The sequence below is a fragment of the Drosophila teissieri genome, chromosome 2R (genome assembly GCF_016746235.2).
Source record: "Drosophila teissieri strain GT53w chromosome 2R, Prin_Dtei_1.1, whole genome shotgun sequence".
Lineage (NCBI taxonomy): Eukaryota > Metazoa > Arthropoda > Insecta > Diptera > Drosophilidae > Drosophila > Drosophila teissieri.
The window spans coordinates 4,929,939-4,949,580 of NC_053030.1; the positions used below are offsets into that span (position 1 = coordinate 4,929,939).

At 38.7% G+C, this 19,642-nt stretch overlaps 1 protein-coding gene, 2 non-coding genes and 1 pseudogene across 3 annotated transcripts; 2 read left to right on the forward strand and 2 right to left on the reverse strand.

Annotated features, from left to right (window-relative positions):
• Positions 1-2,626: 2,626 nt before the first annotated feature.
• Positions 2,627-3,494, forward strand: LOC122614113 (histone-lysine N-methyltransferase SETMAR-like; the record flags this gene model as incomplete). Its single annotated transcript, XM_043788601.1, has 1 exon — positions 2,627-3,494. A coding segment is annotated over exon 1 (801 nt), but the record flags the coding sequence as incomplete, so codon positions are not given.
• Positions 3,495-4,828: 1,334 nt separating this feature from the next.
• LOC122615373 lies at positions 4,829-5,012 on the reverse strand (annotated as a pseudogene).
• Positions 5,013-5,487: 475 nt separating this feature from the next.
• On the forward strand, positions 5,488-5,611 carry LOC122615384. Its single transcript, XR_006325833.1, has one exon. It is a non-coding gene; the product is annotated as a U5 spliceosomal RNA (small nuclear RNA).
• Positions 5,612-6,684: 1,073 nt separating this feature from the next.
• Positions 6,685-6,824, reverse strand: LOC122615382. The gene has a single exon (XR_006325831.1). It is a non-coding gene; the product is annotated as a U4 spliceosomal RNA (small nuclear RNA).
• Between the last annotated feature and the right edge of the window lie 12,818 nt (positions 6,825-19,642).

Below are 19,642 nucleotides of genomic sequence, written 5' to 3' on the forward strand. Positions count from 1 at the left end.
GTTTTTGTTTTCGAATTATTACTTTTCCATTTCTTCTTTTTCTATTTAGGCCTAATTGTAAGAAATAAACAAGGTGTTCAATAAAAAAAAGTTTTTGTCATTTACTTATTCGTTTAATATTTATGTGAGCTCAAAAATGAAAACGTTGATCGTGGGAATCACTTTTGCTCCCCACTCTATATATATATTATATATAACATTTCAAATTTTGCATAAAATTAGAAATTCGCATACTAACTGTATTATTATCTGTATTAGAAATCCATGAATTTAAATAAAAAATTAAGTTTAAAAGAAACTTTTATATTTTTTTTGTGGGGGAAAAATTCTATTTGAAAAGAAATGTCAAATGTATCGATATTTTTTTGTGATATTTTAAATATATCTAGGGATGTCGTGATATTAAAAAAATATCGTATCGATGATATTTTTCTTATCAAAACAAAATGATGATAATATTTAAAATATCACAAAAAAATATCGACATATTTGATATTTTTGATATATTTTTTTTAATAAAATTTTTTTTCCACAATAAATAAAATTAAAGTGTCTTATTAACTTTATTTATATACCCGTTACTCGTAGAGTAAAAGGGTATACTAGATTCGTTGAAAAGTATGTAACAGGCAGAAGAAAGTGCTTCCGATCAATAGCCGAGTCGATATGGCCATGTCCGTCTGTCCGTCCGTATGAACGTCGAGATCTCAGGAACTACAAAAGCTAGAAAGTTTAGATTAAGCATACAGACTCCAGACATAGTTACCACCTTAACGCCCCCTGTAGCTTTCTCTCTTATTTTTATTTAAATGCATGGATATTCTATTTATAATGCAGATAATAATTTGTTGTCTTTATATATATATACCAGTACTTAGAATTAAGTGATTTTAGGAAGACTCGTTGTGTTATATGTGTGTCTGTCATTCGGCTTCTTAAGGTGCAAAGACAACTTTGAAGAGTTTCCAGTTGTATTAATAATTCGGTCGCAGAGTTTGCCCTTTGCGGTCCCGTTTTTTTATTAGTGTAATTGGATTTTATGTTCATTTTAACACGTGCACTTTTACTCGGTATCGCTTTGGAAATCAGAGTGAACGAAAATATCAAAAAAAAATATCGCAATATCGATATTTGTTCAAAAAATATATCGATATAAATATATCATTTTCAGGAAAATATCGATATATTGATATTTTAATATATTATCAACAACCCTAAATATATCTGTATCGTATCGTATCGATGATATTTATCATCGTATCGATGATATTTTTTTAATATCACGACATCCCTAATTTTTATTAAGGCCTGACAGCTTATGTTATCGGGCCACTTGATAATATATATTACTTATATACTGTGCGAAGGGGCAGTACTATATAAAACCAGCATATCTAAAATCTGCTGTGGTTTCATATAAGAGAGTGACATACTAATCACAAGGAATTAAAAAATGCTAAGCTAAGTGTTTTTGTATAAGTTTAATTTTACCCATAAATGTTGTGTTATGGTAATCAAAGGCAATAAAGCCTTGTAATTACGCTTTAATTAAGCTACATTTTTATACTCGTTACTCGTAGAGTGAAAGGGTATACTAGATTTGTTTAAAAGTATGTAACAGGCAGAAGGAAGCGTTTTCGACCATATAGAGTATATATTATCTTGAACAGGATTAATAGCGGAGTCGATCTGGCCTTCAGCATGTTACATAATTTTCCTTACACGACGAAGCAGTAGTTAGTTTAGTTTTCTAAATATGATCTATAGGCGGTACTGAACTTTCAGTATCGTATAATAAACATATGGCAACTCCAACAAGCCAAGTTATAATTTGGGTTTAGTGAACTGACTGGAATAAATTTAGAGTAAACAACCTCAAACAAATCAAGTACTATTACAAAATTTCAAAATGGGAAACTTTTTCTCAAATCATTTGAGGTAACTGCTGGCTTCCATTAGGCAAAAAGGACAACCGAAAAAATTGTTTGTGCGTGAAGAAGCCGAAAGAGTTCGGAAAGTTAAAAATATTCCTGGACTCAGTGCTTCGGTATTGAATTCTTTGCCGACCACGGAACGATCGATTAAGCGCAAACCCTTCAACGTACCATAAAAAACAAGGATACAACGACAGAGCTAGACCGATTTTTGAGAAAAAACTTTTCCAGGCAGTTCTCCTAAAAGGACCAATGCTGGTGTAATGATGTAATATTCTTAGATGAACGCAAGTTTAATCTTTTTGTATGTGACAGCTGGACAATGGATTGCCAGAAACGAAATGTGGAGTTTCAGAAATCAAATGCAAAACACGGCGAAGGAAGTGTGATGAATTAGGCTGCATTTTCATAATAGAAGTGAAAAATATTTCGTTTATTCGTGGCATTATAAATCAAGACAAGTACCTACAGATTTTGAAATAAAATTGGCAACACTTGAGAATTGGATCACTTCGTTCACAAAACTCCAATATCGTGGATATCTAATCTGAATACATACAAAAAAAATCATTAAATATACGAGGGTCGTTTGATAAGTCCGTGACTTTTTGTATTTGCCGCGCACCTGCTCTAAATACAACACTGCTCCTGTCAGCAGTTATCGATTAACAGCTGACTGTAAAATTTTGAGAAAGCTGCGTTTTTTGGTTTGCGTTTTATAGGCATTGAAAGCAGACGATCTCGTGAATTTTAACGAAAATGGAAAAAAGTGAATTTCGTGTGCTAATTAAGCATTATTTTTTGCGTAAAAAATCCATCACCGAAACCAAGGAAAGACTTGATAAATATTATGGGGACTCTGCACCATCAATTTCAATGGTTAAGAAATGGTTTACTGAGTTCCGTTGTGGTCGTACCAGTACAAGTGATGCCGAACGTTCAGGTCGCCCAAAAGAGGTCGTCATGCCAGAAATCGTCGACAAAATCCATGGAATGATATTGGATGATCGGAGAATGAAAGTGCGTGAGGTAGCTGAGGCTGTAGGCATCTCAACTGAACGGGTACATCACATTTTACATGAATATTTGGACATGAAAAAGCTTTCCGCGCGATGGGTGCCGCGATTGCTCACACACGACCATAAGCGCAACCGTGTGACCATTTCAAAGGAGTGTTTGGCGATGTTCAACCGCAATCCAAACGAATTTTTGCGCCGTTTCGTTACCGTAGACGAAACATGGATCCACCACACCACACCAGAGACCAAAGAACAATCAAGACAGTGGGTTTCTCCGGGTGAACGTGCACCAAAGAAGGCCAAGGTGGGTCTGTCGGCCAACAAGGTCATGGCCACAGTTTTTTGGGATGCACAAGGTATCATTCACATCGATTACCTTGAAAAGGGTAAAACGATCACCGGCGAATATTATTCAGAGCTTTTGGACAGATTCGATATTGATTTGAAGCAGAAACGACCGCATTTGGCGAAAAAAAAAGTGCTGTTCCATCAGGACAATGCACGGGTGCACACGTGTGTAGTCAGCATGGCAAAATTTCATAAATTGGTCTACGAACTGCTACCCCATCCAGCATATTCTCCAGATTTAGCCCCCTGTGACTATTTTTTGTTTCCAAACATGAAGAAATGGCTCGGCGGTAAGAGATTCGGGTCAAATGAAGAGGTCATCACAGAAACAAACGACTATTTTGAGGGCCTTGAGAAAACCTATTATTTGGAAGGAATAAAAAAATTGGAAAAACGCTGGACTAAATGTATAGAGCTAAAAGGAGATTATGTTGAGAAATAAAACGCTTCTTTGACGAAAAAAATATATTTTATTCAAAAAGTCACGGACTTATCAAACGACCCTCGTACATATGCAAAAACGCCATAGTGATACCTTAAAAATGAATGGTTTTCACACTAAGTATTAAAAATAATATTATTCTCTAAATTAATTCTAATACTAGACTCGTTGAAAAGTATTTAACAAGCAGAAGGAAGCGTTTCCAACCATATAAAGTATATGGATCAATAGCCTGTCCGTTTGTCTGTCCGTCCGTATGAACGTCGAGATCTCAGGAACCATAAAAGCTAGAAAGTTGAGATTCTAACTCTAACACTATAACACCCACAAATGAGTGAAAATCTACGTAGTGACGACGGTATTCATCGACAGGTAGTTCGCAAAGAGACAAAGTCGCAAAATGGATTGATGCTCTTTACAAGTGCAGAATTTTTAGAAAAGGATTGTGAAGATATGAAGGGAAAGTGAAAAAAAAAGCATTTTAAAAAGTGAATAAGGCATACACGTTGAAGCTTAGAGTGAATTGTGTGTTTTTTAACGTTTCGGATTTCGATAATTTTAAAAAAGGCCCCAATGATTTTGATTTTCACTTTAGTATTTATATCCCTTGCGATTACGAAACTTTTGCCCAAAAGCACATATAAGTGAAAACTTCGTTGTTATTTTCATCATGTACATATGAACACATACATACATACATATATGCTAATTAGAATATTTTACACCAAATATGAGGATTAGTTTAGTAAAGCACAATACGACCAGTAAGTATCTAAAAACAAGAGAGAACGCTATAGTCGAGTTCCCCGACTATCTGATACCCGTTACTCAGCTAGTGAAAGTGCGAAGGAGAGTTCCACACTGACAATTTTTGGCGGTTTGTGGGCGTTAGAGTGGGCGTGGCAAAAAGTTTTTTGGCAAATCTATAGAAATTTACAAGACTAATACAAAAATGAAAAAATATTAAAACATTTTTCAAAAGTGTGGGCGTGGCAGTTTTATGCAAAGAGGTGTCGACAAATGATCCCAAATCACTTGACAACGCGACCTAGGCTAAACAATTTTACAAATGTTAATATTTATTATTCAGTTGGGCTGAGATCCCGGCGGTAATGCAATACCGGGCCAACCCGCGACAGAGGTGGAGCAAGCCCCTAGCACTCCGACTGATTCCAAAAATCAGTTTAACATTTGTTGTCCTCCAATGGAGGAACTATCAGATGTTAAGCTGATAAGAACTTGATCTTAGCCATAAGGCCGAGAAGCGATAACTAATCAGTTCTAAAACGAAGGACTTCCTGCATATGCCGCTTAAACTAGTTGGGAATTTCTGTGTTTGGACCTGGACCAAATACTACTGTATACTTTTGGGATGGATACATTTATCTCAATGTCAATTATCATTTATTTATTGCAAAGACCATTATATATGCAATTATACATAAATGCCCAAGCTGTTAACAACATACGAGTAAGCAAAACAGCATTACGAAATTCAATGTAAAAATAAGCATGACTACTGTTAAATGATCCGATTGCTTTGATGGGAAATATTATACTGTTAACTTAGTTTGAATTAATTTTGCAACCCTACCGGATAGAGATTTTTCGCAAACACTCCCTTAACATTTTTATTCAGGTAACACACCATAATTGTACCAGGTTTTACTTATATTTCGTGCGTTAAGAATTCCCAAGCAGTTCTGGACAATATCGATTGTAGAGGCACACTATTCTGATATTTAGGCTCTGGTTTCTCTTCAATTGTCGAATAAATCTTTCGCCTTTTACTAAAGATTTCCGTGGAGAGGAACACTTTAATGAGTCTCAACTCAATTTTTGTTAGTGCTTGGTTATTGATTTAGCCGGGCCAATGATTAATAAATACGAAAATGATGAAATCAAATTCTTACATTGGACAATTGTTAGGTATGTGGTCCACCATTCCATTTGCCTTTCCCATAAATTTTAATTGAATTATTTTATCTTTTTCTTGGTTCCCGAGGCTTTAGTGTTCTGGGAAAGCATCTTCATCAATGCGGGATTGCTTTGCATAAATAACGCATATATTGAAAAGATCCAAAAAAAAGGCTGACAATCCAAATCTGTGCTACATGTTTGGCATTGACAAAAAGTAGGCTAAGCGTAAAAAATGAAATATGTTTGGGGTCATGGGTCGCCTTGGAATTACATCTGCCTAGTTCATAAAAAGGAAACAAGCCACCAACGTTAGTCTCTAGAGTTAAACCTACGTTACGCATCGGAAAATCTGAGCTTTGTGAGGGGTCGTTCCTTTTTTTTTATTTATGTGTGTGTCTAAATTGGATGTAGCCACAAGAGGAACCAAAGCTCAGTTGAAGTTTTTCGAAAGCCAAAACTAGCAAAGTTGTAAATTTACATAGAAGTTAAAGGTTTCAGTTTATCTGGTTTGCTCCTTCTGTCGAACTTGAACTATAAAAACCACAAAAATCCAGTCAAAGGAAAAGTTTCCAGTCACATAAACATAAATTGCGATAGTAATTTTCGGTCAGGAACGTTTTGGGAGTTTTCCCGCACTTACACACGACCAGTCACATTTGCATGCACAGCATACAGGATGGTTATTGTGATTTAGCTGGAGAGTAGGCTAAATGGGAGTTACCATTAGGTTTAATTTGTCTAATGCCCATGAACCCTTTTTGAGGATGAGTGTGATTCGAATGGCTTAAATTAATGGTTAGATGGTTAGGTTTACACGATGATGTGCCACGTTTCTGGGTATCATAGCCTCTTTAAACATGCACAGTGTTACCCCAGGAATCTTAGTTATTTGGTCATCTTACGATTATGGACCATCAAGATTTGACTTAAGTATCCTTTCATTAACGATGCTGAGCTCAGCACCGTTTTTCAAACGGGCCCTACACCAACTAAAGACTAATATTCGAATGAATTTTTAATGGCCCTCTCGGGCTCCCAAAAATTGCCGTAGTGGACGGTATTTCACGTCCCCATGGCGGGGTATTGGTTAAAGTTTTCAACTAGCAATAATCGCACCTCAGTAGAACTTCATTGGTTACGATATCGCCTCTGCGCAAAGATAACTTTCAACCCCAAATCAGTCCCTATACCACTCAAAGGAAGCCAGAACCATTTGAGAATTATAAGCGAGCTAAGGATTATCTTGGGCACGTTGAAATGTTGCATACTTTCCATGCAGTTCATACCTGAATGGTAGTTACTACCTGGTTTTGAAAAGAGGGATAATGCATTTTAGGGGTGAGTTTCGGATAAAGTATGGAACGATGTTCCATATTATTAACACGAAATAAGAAACTTTTGTAGATGTTTCGGTAAAGACATTAAAGCAGGATCTTTTATCAAAATGAAAGAATAGGACAATCATTTTCTTACGGGCACGAAATATTGTTTTCAAGGTACCTTGGAATACCCATTAAATGACTATACCTCCTCATTGTTCATAAGGACAACATAATGTGCAATTTACCAAATCTGCACCGCCTTATATGTATTTCCCCATTGCCCGAAATCATTGCAAAATTCGTTTATTTACATTTTCATTTCTTCTGCTTTTTAGCGTCCCATTCGAAATACAATTAATGAAAAATTCAGAGCCTAGAGTCGCAAGGACTCTGAGGAGGGAGATGAACGGCGCACAAGGTTCCTTGAGGTCATGTTCGCCTACTCTAAAATGCTAAATAGCCACTTTTGCGGCCGGGCACGACAAACTTTGTGTTTTTTCTTAGCCCTAGACTTCTATCGTTCCTCGCTCCTCCACGCCTGTGTCATAAAAAATTGAACAAGCTTGCCTAGGGAAGCCAAGTGTGGATGGATATGGATGGGTGGTGCCCCGTGGGGTGGCACAGACAGCGCCGACAATACCGGAAATCCGTTTCATGACAAATGCGTCACATTGTCCTGGCGTCCTGGCTGAGTGTTAAGAGAAGTGGCCACCCTCCTTTCTGCCTGCTTTACGATCCGCTCCTGCCGGCAGTGAAATTCCTTCAATGGCAGCACGTGACTTGGCCAATAAGAGCGCACAACAAATGCGGCTAAGAGAACGTCGACATTGACATTGGGGAGAGCAAAACATGTCGAAGGCGCAGGCGCCGCTCTCGAAGGACTCGCAGCATTTCCATCTACGTGCCGGCATAGCTTTGGCATTTTAATGAGAAATCCATATTTATGTTGTTTGTTTTGCCAAAAAAAAGTGACAAAAAAGCCAACTTCCAAGCGGGCAGCATATGCGGCAAAAAGTGAAATTTTTTTCGTGGGAGGGCGTGCTAAGGCATTTCTGTAATCATTTTTAATGGGCCGCGGCGTCTGCGGGTATATAGAGCGGCATATGGTCGCTATTTCCGTCAGTATTGCAGACTGTTCAGATACCCGACCATTAGTCGAAACCAGAAAACAGTTAATGGTATTTGGGCGGAAAAGAATAACAATTGGGAGCAGAGACCAGTTTTCAAAAATCTATTAAAGTCTTTTGAGGTAAACTCTGGTAATAACTCCAAATGTGTATAGCTTAGCTTTAAAATTAAAAGACAAGATCCTTTACATTAAATGTTAGCGAAAGTGGACATTTTGCTTACCTGTAGCTAAATATATTGGAAAAAGCTCTTAAGGAAATGAACACGAAAAATTTATTACTTAATACTTTTAACAAGCGTTGTACTGTGATAAGTGATACGTGATAAGTGATACTTCGAAGGTAAATTAAAGGAAAAATAAAAATGTTAAAATATTTCTGCAACGTAAGTAGTAATATCCCTCGTTCCTGTAATGCCTGAATCCAGCTAGCACTGACTTTCTCATGGGAGGGAATGAGCCATCCATTCGTGTGATCCCACATGACGAGACATTTTAACTAAACCACGTTCGCGACTTGTCACAATGGAGCCATAACGTTATCATTCCAGCGCAAGAGCCATAAAAATAGCGGCTTAAATAGTAACAGCCAGGAAACACGTCCAGAATGAAAATAGGGATGCAATTCCCGGGGAAAAGTCCACTTCACACATTTTGCTCTAGCGCTCCTTTTCATCCAACTTTAATACTAGAAGAGCAGTTCCAGCGAAACAAAAAAAGTTATGTTTTTATTGTGCAAATAAAAGCACGCGGAAACTACTTAATCAAGTTTCAGAGACGAAGCCCGCCCTTCACCCTCTCCGGCTTATGTCCATCTCGTTTTTGCCCGGCACCGAAGGAATCCGGAAAAGCAGGGTTCTCCATGAGGGAAAACAAAACAAACCCAACTGAGGAATAAAAAGCAACAGCAGCCTGCACAGACTTTCCCGACGTTATTTTTTGCACTTTGCTTCACAGTGACGGAGCGGAGAAAGTGCGGGAAAACTCGAGGAAAGTGGTCGCGGGAAGAGCCGAAGCTGAGACAACATGCAAACCAAAACAAATGGGATCTGAAAAGTAACACTTCTGTATTGTGTCGAATAATCGATACTCTTTAAAGTATGGGAATACATTTTAGGATCTTAAAATTTTGATTGGTAGTTTTATAATATAAGAGCTGATTGTGAGGATATATTAAAAACATTATAGACCTCAGCATAAATGGAATATTTCATATTAAAAGGATTGGCAGAGTTAGTTATTAAAATACTAGTAAAATTTATAATATCCAGGAAAACGGTTTAATTTAAACTAGGTGTGAGCATTTCTAAGATAGTGAGGTACAAAAAAAAATCAGCAAAATATAATAACAATCTTTAGCAAAAAAGTATATTTAAATAAAAATTATTATCGCAATGATATCTTTCCGTTTCGAGGCAAGCCGCTTCTTGATTCCCCCAAGAACACTTTCCATTAAGCTATTTCTTTCCTTAATTGCTCAATCTACCCGAATTCCTGGAACAACCCTTTGGTAATAGCGCAACTACCCCCTTTTTCCCGTTTTCCCCGGCGACAGAGTATAACAATTTGCCGAAGGAATGTTTCCCAGCGAGTTGAGTTCAAAATTTATGACAGCAATTAGCGGGACAGTAGGCGTGTCTTGGGGGCAGCTCCCGACTGGCATTGTCCAAAAAACACGAAAACTCTTCAATTAATTTGTTGAGCTCTGCTCAAACAAACAGCAAAGCGACGGAGCACATCAATCTAGTCGAGGAGCAAGTCAAACGTAAGGTCTCCATTCGGACGACGTCCTGGCTCCCAGATCCCTGCTATCCTGGGTGTGAAAAATCACCAGGATAAGATAGAACCCGGTGTACGCCCACAAATTTGGTCGCGTGCCAGACTCCTAGGGTCGTAAATTGTTCGTTTCATTTTTAATTATCGCACTTAAGTTGTATTTTTTAATGCCAGCCAGCAGGCGATTCGACTTAAATGGCAGAGAAATTGGAGGACCACAAGGAGCTAAGCTTACCTGAATCGTTTCCGTGGCGGAATACTTTCGATTGTAGTCGACGTGATGGAGGTTCGGCATGTTTGCTCACAGTTCTCTGATAATGACTATGGATAGAGCTACTTAACACGTGTCCCTGGGCTGGTGGGTGGCACTTCCGGTTCCCGTTCCCAATCAAGATATGCCAGTTTATGAGGCATTTGTGTTAATTTCTGTTGTCGTTCCACTTTTTTGCCTTCTCCTCATGGTTTCCTCTTCTGTAAAACGAGAGAGTGGGCAAAGTTTGTAAGTTGAAGTTGGAAAAGTGTAAATTACTTCGAGCAATCTCCAGACTTCTTCATGTTTCCCCTCATGATCCCCCTTGGGCATTTGTTTACTCATGTCGATATGGTTAATACGCCACGTGTTCCACAGCGGGATGCGTGTAAGTCAGGGATACATGCTAACGTATATTCGGGGTGGTCCATGGACGTTTGGGCTTACGGATTTATTGCCAAGTTTACGCTACGTGCTTTGACTAAATTTATAAGCCGAGGACGCACAAAGAATCGAGCAATGGCCCACAGGCACTGGCAGAAACAAATAAGCACGCACACACAAATATGTACTTTGGAAAGACATTCGAATACAGTTGTTTCCAAGCAATTAGAAGCTTTGTTTTGTTTTCAGTGTATTCTATAGCTAACTAACTACACTTGCTTACACATTGTAGGCTATATGCAAACTTTTATATATTATATATATTTAAATGTTTGATAAATATTTAAAGAGGTAGTTAAATAAGATTTAAAGTACAGGGATAAAAATGTTTAAAAGGTTTACATATTATGAAGCAATATTATTTCATTACTAAAAATTAATTTGTTTTCATTATAAATTCATGTCCTCTGCTGTCTGCAAATGTATTTAAATCTTCCAAAATGTAGCTCTCAGCTATATGCACACTGTACTTATGATATATGTATATATGTATACATATATCCAAGGATTGCCAAACGCTAACTTTTCGCTAAGCTGTACAAAACCCCTCAACCTTTTGTGGTTAGATAGTTCAACTGCTTAAGCATTCGTCATCATGGCTAAGACGCTTCAAAAAAAGGGTCTAATAATTAGAGGGTAACCAATCGATATGTTGAGTAAAACTGTTGCCTTTAAGGGCCAGCATCGTAGCTACAGGGCAAATTGACTTTTGTAGCCGTCATAACTGTTGACATACAAAATAAGGGCGATAAACAAAGTAATATCCATGGTGAAGGACCGAGAGCCGTGCAACAGCTGTAATTTTTTAATGCCCATTAAGTTTTATGCGTAGACAGGCCAAAATTTACGTGGAAACAAGCTATGTATGAGATTTCGATTTCTATAACCTCATAAAACTTGAAGACTTGAAGAAAATGTGTTGACTGTCGCATGAATTACGAATTAGGTTAGACAAAACGCATAAAGAAGTTAAGCTAATTTTGTAAATAGTAAATGAATTACCTTAAGTTTTGTACCATTTTAATGTGATATTAAATAGTGTTATAACTTATAATAATAATAGTAATAATAATAATAATAATTTTTATGAGGTAAAAACCCATTTATATTATATATATTTACATTTAACAAAGTGCATATCAAGTTGCAACCAGCAATAACAATATATCATGACTCCCTTGGCAGTGCTTTAAAATTAATGATGCACTTTGTTGGCTGGACCCGGGAACGCGACAACTTTAATCGTAGAGTGCGGATTGGCTTGGTGGTCTCAGTCATTTCACTAATTACGCCCAAAACAACATCTATGTTTGCCTTCCAGTGGGGGTCGATTTGGCCAGGATGTGGAGCTGAAACTCGCCCAAAACCTCTCCACATGATGCATGACCAAAATTTATTAGCTGCTTATGGATTAGAAATGTGTAGTGTATGTGGGAGTGTGAATGCTTGTGGGTTGTACGCAAATGTGTTGAGAACATGCTAATCGAGGAACACCCGGATGGCCAGGAGCAACAGGAAGCCAGACCCTCAAAGTCAAGCAGTGCTGGCCAAATTAAATTGTTCAATAATTGAGTTAGTCGAGGAAATTCCATAAAGCGGCCCAGGGCACTTAAAGCCGTCGCTTCGGTTTGGTGCAAATAACTTGGCCATACATCAATCGATTTACAACTGATTTAAGGCTCCACTGAAGGAGAAAGAGGTCCTGTCCCGTGTCCTGTGTTGTGTTGGCTAACAAAAAACAGCTTGAGTGCCAGGGAGCCAGTAAGCAGTCATAAATTATGCAGCGACACAGTCAAAGGACAACAGCCCAGGACATGGCCCCCGACGGCAGGGATATGCAGTTGCATAGTCAAGCAGTTGTGTCCTGTTTCTAGGACCCCGCCCCATCACGGTCTATTAACTCCTCTGGCAGAGCTGGAGAACTGAACGCAAAATGGCTGAGCAGTTAATAGGAACAACTTGTGCGGGAAGTCGGAGGAGCAGCAGGCTTACACTGCAGCAGTTGCAAATTATGACAAAGTAGTGAAAAAGAGCCGGAATGGCAGGAAAAGTTCAACGGGTTGAATGTGCCCCGTGGCGTGGCAAAGGAGGCCCCAGAGAGGCTCTAATTTCTGGAGGAATACAACCTACAAGGGGTACCACATAGTTTCAATTAGAAACTGCGGCTGGCACCTCAATGCCGTATGAAAATTTCAGCTAAAAGCTAAAGGCTGAAGGAACAAAGTAAATACATTTGAATTACACTGTGCTTTTCCTCTAATTTATAACATAATTACTTCTAATTTCTCGATAGAAAAATCGGAATTGAATAAAGAATTGAATGTGACAAAATGGAGAAAATATATGCCCAGTACAGGGAATAGTGCATCCTATTTTAAAAACATATACATAAAAGTAATTGTAAGCGCTTCAAACCAACGCCTTTTAGGCTAATCCTATTAAGGCCTATTTAAAACTCCATTACGCTGACAGAAAATATAATTATAATCGACGTTTGTGCATAATTTTGGCTAATCGGATTACCACATTTGAAAGTGTTCAAAATATTTAAGCTCCTAATTGTTTGTAAAATAAATTATAATAAAGGGATGAAGAAGAAAAAGTACCAAGCTTACTTTTGTCACCCTTAACTTCAAATTTCGGAACAGCACAACATTTCCATTATCTTCCTAAGCCACATTTGGTACTTCAACAAGTTACAAACTTCACATCCCAGTCACAATGACATTACACAACTGCGTTGCCCTGGAAAACTAAAAAAAGAAGTAAAAGCAGACACCAGTTGTAACTGGAGAAAGCCCAACAGGTTGAGGAAAAGCAGACACCGATGTTAATTACAGAATGTCCCCACAGTTATGAAAATTTGCGCAGCTACATCCACTATCCTTTAACGTTTTTCAAAAGAACTAACTTTGTCCTTCTGCAGACGGAAAATTTGACAAACGGGCAACGCAAGCAACAAAAATGGAAGAACCTAATGAAGAACTGTTTGCTTTGCGGTTTAATTAGATTTAAAAATACTTTCAGGCACAGACGCCGCCAAGAAAAAACTTTCTGACAAAGTTTAGATCATTTGTCAGCCACAGTTATTGCCGCAAGTATAGCAAAAAAAACCAACTCAACCGAAATTCTTCGCTTTCGAAAATTCGAACAAAAATCAATAATTGAGAGGGCAGCCAGACAAAACCAAAAATACAAACCCGACAAACAAGTCGAAGTAAAATGCGGCCGTAAGAACAATAAAAATTGATGGTTATCCCTAAAAGAAGTGAAACAATCAGCAATAAAAACAAAATATAAAAAGCGAGGAATGCCGAAGTTTCACATACCCTAAGAATAGAATCAAGTTAAGCTGAAAATCCTTTGTTTATAAGTTTGATTAGTTCTATTATGCTAAGTTATTCTATAACATATGAGAATAAAACATATTTTTTGTCAAGAGTAAACAACTAGTATGGGATACAACACATTCTCTGATGATTGAAGAAAAAAGTTTGGTGGAACATTACTAATGAAAGAACGGAAAATCAAAAGATAACGCGAGTTCTCCCCTCCTCGAGTCATCGCACCCATCCTCACCATTTTTGTGTTGGCAAGTAATTGAGCTTTGCGTACTTTTAGGCCTCAGAAAGGCGTTCAAATACCGTACTTGGAATAAAATGCGAGGGCGTTTGGCCTAATCCTGCAAGGACTTAGCACGGCTGTTAGGTGTATCAAGCTGCTTCTCTGAAATATAAGGCCGATTAAGGTTGGGACTCGGGGAAACTTGGGGTGGAGCCAAGGAGCCACGGAGCCAAGGAGCGAAGTTGCTAGCGCGGCATTTAAACTTGCCAAAGACCGAAAAGGGCCATCTGCGATTTTTAATTCAAGAGTTCAAGATTCTTTTGAAACGAAGGTGTAATGCTCTTTCAAGTTAAATTTGGCTATACAAATTTAGGTGAACTTATTTAAAAGTCATTTCAATTTGAAAATAAGTCAATATATGTGGTTACTATTTTATTTCTTAAACTATTTTAAAATTAAAAGTAAGCTAAAACCTGCTTCTTTATACAACTAAATGAACCAGAGTGTCCAGAGAGTATCGAAACAGGTGTACCAAAAGCGCCAATAATAAAGCAAGCATAACCATAAAAGGACAAAGACTCCAAACTCGCATTTTGGGGTTCAAAATTCAAAAAAGGCCAAAACGAGCTGAAATTCAAATAGAAAAGAAAACACTTGAAATTGAAGTGCTGACGAACAAGGATGCAAGGATGCGAGTCCAATGTTACCCCACTTGTTTACGCTTGTAGTGCTTTGATTGAATTTTTTCCAGGGAGGAAAAGAGCAAATGGGAAGGAAAAGCAACAATCTGCCGGGGCAACAAAATTATAGAGGCTCTCCTGCCGGAAAAAATAGTATCAAAAAGAACCAAATTCGGAGTGTGGCCATCCGCATCCCAGTTTGGCTGTTGTCCATCGGCAGGTGGACAAGTGGGCATATCTGCCCGCTCCTTCAAACGAGTCCTTTTTATAGGAATGTGCAGTGGGAAAATCCGGAATCAAAATGCGCGCAAAATGGAGGCCAAATGGGGTTACAGAAACACAAACGCTGTCAATTCCCATGAGGGCCATAGTATCAGGCTTTTTAACAGTGGGCCTAATCTGAAAATTTGTTGATTATTTGAAATGAACAAAATTTCATTTTATTTCACTTCGTTTTAATCAAATTGACTGTTCCAAACAATGTGCTCTCTTCATTTTTAAGGTTTTAATAATTTAACTTTAACTAAACGTTATCTTTAAATAAACTGAATAACTAGATTGCATAATAATTAATGAAATGTTTTGCTTGATAGAAATGGATAGTTTAAACTAAAATCAATAAATTAAATGTCGCAAAGTGTGCTCCATTGTCCACTTATAGCCCTGGCGAAAACTAAGAGGAGGGGCACTCGCTTCAAATGACAGCGGTTGGAATTGAAGTTGGCAAAATGTTGTTCGAGGGTGGATTTTAAAATGCAAACACACTCGATGCAGGAGCGCGGGTGACAAGGGTAGCCACAGGTAGGGGGGCTGGGATCCCGGTGAGACGGCGACCCGTAGCATAGCCTTACATGCCACCAGTGCTGGAGTCCCAACACGTGTCCTGCCTTTTGGCCTGTGTTCTGGGCAGCTGCCAATTCCACGGATTGCCTCAATTTATGTTTATTCTGTTTTTGGCTCGAGTCGAAAATCAAAACGACCAAGGAACCCAAAGAAAGCCCGAGGAACTTATCTCGAGGCAGTTAAATCAGGAGCGTTTTTCCATCGCGTGCCAATGAAAACAGGCTGGTGGGCTGGGAAAATCTACGGGATGAGGCTAATAACCAGAGCTAAACAATAGCGGAAATAATTTTATTACACTTGGCATGCTATTTGCATTAGCAAGCAGACCATAAAAGTCGCCTGAGTAACGGATGAACGCACTTTTTGTTTGGCTATCTGGCGGCCTTAATATTTGTGTCACTCAAAGTGCTAATGAGAAAAGGTCAGGACTGTTTTCCTTTTCGCAGCCAAGCAGATGTGGTTAGCGAAATTGTGGTTAGCGAAAAGAAAGTCCAGAAATTATCTTTTTAAAAATCATACAATGACGTTGGTGGACTTTGTACGCTTTAAATTGTGTTATCTTTACTAAAGTTCATAGAAGCATTGGGTTTTTATTTCGGAATTTACTCTGTAATTATGTATCACACATATATATGTAAGTGTAATTTAAAGTTTGCACTGTCTTTAAGGGTTAACCAAAGTAAATATCGTCTCGTCGTATATCTCGTATTTCTATTCTACTCATATTTTATTCAAGTACGGAAAGTGGAAAGACGTAGAAGCCAGACTGAGCAAAGTATTCTGTAAAATGAAAATGGATTTATGCGTCTTTTGATAACTAATTCCCTTTGGGCAGCTGTCAACAAGCAGATAAACTGCTAGGCGACCCAAAAAATATGGCGAATGTAGCCAAACTCTTGCTAAGCCGAGAGAAGGAAGCTGCGAGCAGAGGGGTGTCCTTAAAGGACTTTCGGCGATATTGCGTCAGAGAACTTTGACTCGTATTAGGTCGGCATTAAATGAAAATGAACGAATTTTCGGCATTCCATCCTATGACATACACCCACTCCTTCCATTCTGTCACACTTAAACGCCTGTCAAATGTGTGCGAAAAAATGGGCGAAAACAATTTGAGGCAATCAGCTGGCAGAAGTACGTGACTCACTCTTTTCTAGACTTCAGCCAACCAGCTACACTTTCAAAAACTAGGCCCTCAATATATAACATAATTTTCACAATGTTATTTACAATCAGTAAGACATAAATAAATTTCTATAGATATTTGATCTCCAAACGTAACGAAAGGCGATAACTTTTCCTACGTTTTTACAAGTGTATAGTTAGGGGTACAAAGAACTTGGGCAGTGCAAAATGCAAACATCTGCTGCCCAGTGACCCCACCCGTGACCAAGTCGGAAAACTGTGAAGATCTGGGGGACGCTGGTCGAGTGTCAATGACCTGCGGCTCCTTTGACTGGATGCTAACGAGCACGTGAGGCAAGTGTACCGGAAAATGAGCTAATTTGTGCTGCGTTTCTTTTGGCCAGCTCCACCGGCCACGTGTGGCCCCCAGCTCCCCAGCGACCTCGGCAAAGAAAAGTCAAGAAATTCAATTGCTAACATAAATCATGCCCAAGAAGAACATGCAGGACATCAGACAGGATGAACACGCAATCAGCTGTTTGTCACAAAGCATATCGAGGATGTGTTCGAGTGAGTGACTCTGTGGGTGGGTTAGTGGCAGTTGGGGATCCCCTTGTGAGCGGGGGCATGTCAATCAAGCCACAAGCAGCCACGCACCCACAGCCTTGGCTGCAGCACCAATACCACCATTCCCACCCACCCATCAACTCGCTGGCATCCCAGTAGGGAGTGATCTGAAGAGTAAGGACCCCAATCGGACCAGTCTTGAAATCATGCTGTGGGTGTCAAGTTCAAGGCGGGTAATAACGACATAGCTGTACCCTGAGTGTGCTAACAATAAAAATATTTAGAAGAAGAAAAAAATGTTCTTTCCTCAAAAAAGAAAGTTAAATCAGAAATGGAAATTGGGGTTACTCATTAACAGGATTGTTTAACATTCTGCGAGGGTATCCAAGGTGCAGATTCAAGGGGTCGATTTCATCGATACCTCTGCATGACATAGGCGATAATTTATTTAACAATGTGTGGCATGCGTTTTTCTCGGGGAGCCCGAGCCGAAGCTTTTGTCCATTGAAATGTAAACGCTTTGGGATGTGTTATCCTGGCCAGCTGCGAGCTGGCTGGCTGGGAAACATTGGCCCCGGGGCTAGAACAAAGGAGAGAATCGGTTTTATCTGCCACAGCATTCACTCCTTTATTTGCCAAGTGCAAATTGCAAAATGATATTAGAGGGGTGGATTCCTCGCTGCACCAAAGGGGGTTGGCCCCTTTCCGGCAAAAGTGGCAGGATGTCAGGATGGCAGGACGGCAGAATGGCAGGGTGAAAGTGGAAAGTGGAAAGTGCGTCCTTGTCCGGCACCAGCCCAGCCGAACAGCTCGTCCGTAATGAGCACGAACAAAATTAATGTGATTTGTGTCGAAGGGTGCAACGACTGTATTATCGAACTGGAATACAGTATAATACGGGAAGCCCAATATCGCTGGTATTGTGGCCGACAGCAGATTTCTATTTGCACTTGTAATTGGCGCGTTGGTCCGGAGAGCAATCCCAACTCGTAATCCCTAACACTCCCCACAGTTTCGCTGCACAGTCATCGGCTTTAATGAATAATTGAGCACATACAATCCCCAAAAATAGAAGCGAAAAATGTTTGATACGTGAAAATGCACGCATTTCATTGCTGTTTTTGGCTGTGGTCTCCACTTTATCAAATGAAATCAATTTCCCGTGTTTTATAAATAAATATTTTATCACGCGCATTTATCTTAAATTTATTGATTTTTCTATAGATTCTTTTTGGATTAACATTTGAATTAATCTTATTTTCCTATATTACTGTTATCATTACCACCGTCCATTTAATTCACATAATGAAGATGATAAATACATTATTGAAGTGACCACAGCACTTAACCGTTACAACTTGTCCCTAACAAAATACATAATAATGATTTATGGGCGTGGGTCCGTAGCCAAAAAATCAACCCTCTGGACAAATTAACGAGGATATATGATGATAATGATGCTGCTCTCCAAAACAGAGCCACCCAAAAAACAAAGGCTGTCAAAGCCACAAAGAGACACTCGACCCAGGCAGATGCCCGGAGGTGTTTTCTCGACCAAGTTTAAACGAAAATTAAAACACCTACCCTCCCCATTTGATGGCCACGACCTTTCAGTCCCTTTTCCTTTTCTGAACTTGAAGCTAATCAAAAATGTTACACAAAAGAGCGTAAGAAAGGAACGGAAATAAGTTTAAGCTTCGGTTACAACGAACTTACTTTACACTGCACTTTGTGCCTTCAATTATTTCCAAATCTTAATTTATTTCAGTTATTATTGCCTTAAAGTTACAAAAATAATCTTTTAAAATTCTAAGTTGAACAATATTAAAATAGATTTAGAGTTTTCAATATTCTATTTAACGTGTTGTAACTGTGGAATCATATATTTTTAAATTCCATGTACCCATTCTTCGAACTATCCTAATATAATATTAATAATATTTTTCTCGCTAAACAAAAACTTATGCTACCCAAAAGGATAAAAAATCACAAATCCTGTTTTAAGCGAAAGAGCAAAAGTAGTTTCAACAGTTTTTTTTGCAAAGCTTACAACCACAACCACCGAAAGAAAACATAAAAAATGTTTCCGAACTTGGATGGATACTTTTTGGTTGTCCTGGCAAGTCATGTCGCCATGATTAGCATTTTATCAGCAGATCCTTTGGCTCATCATGCCGTGTCTTAGGACAAACACTTGGCCATATTTATGGTAATTTAGTTTTGGCTGATGAGCGGCAACAGCTGGCAATGTTAAAGGAATGTGCCGGGGAAAACCCCATGGCTCA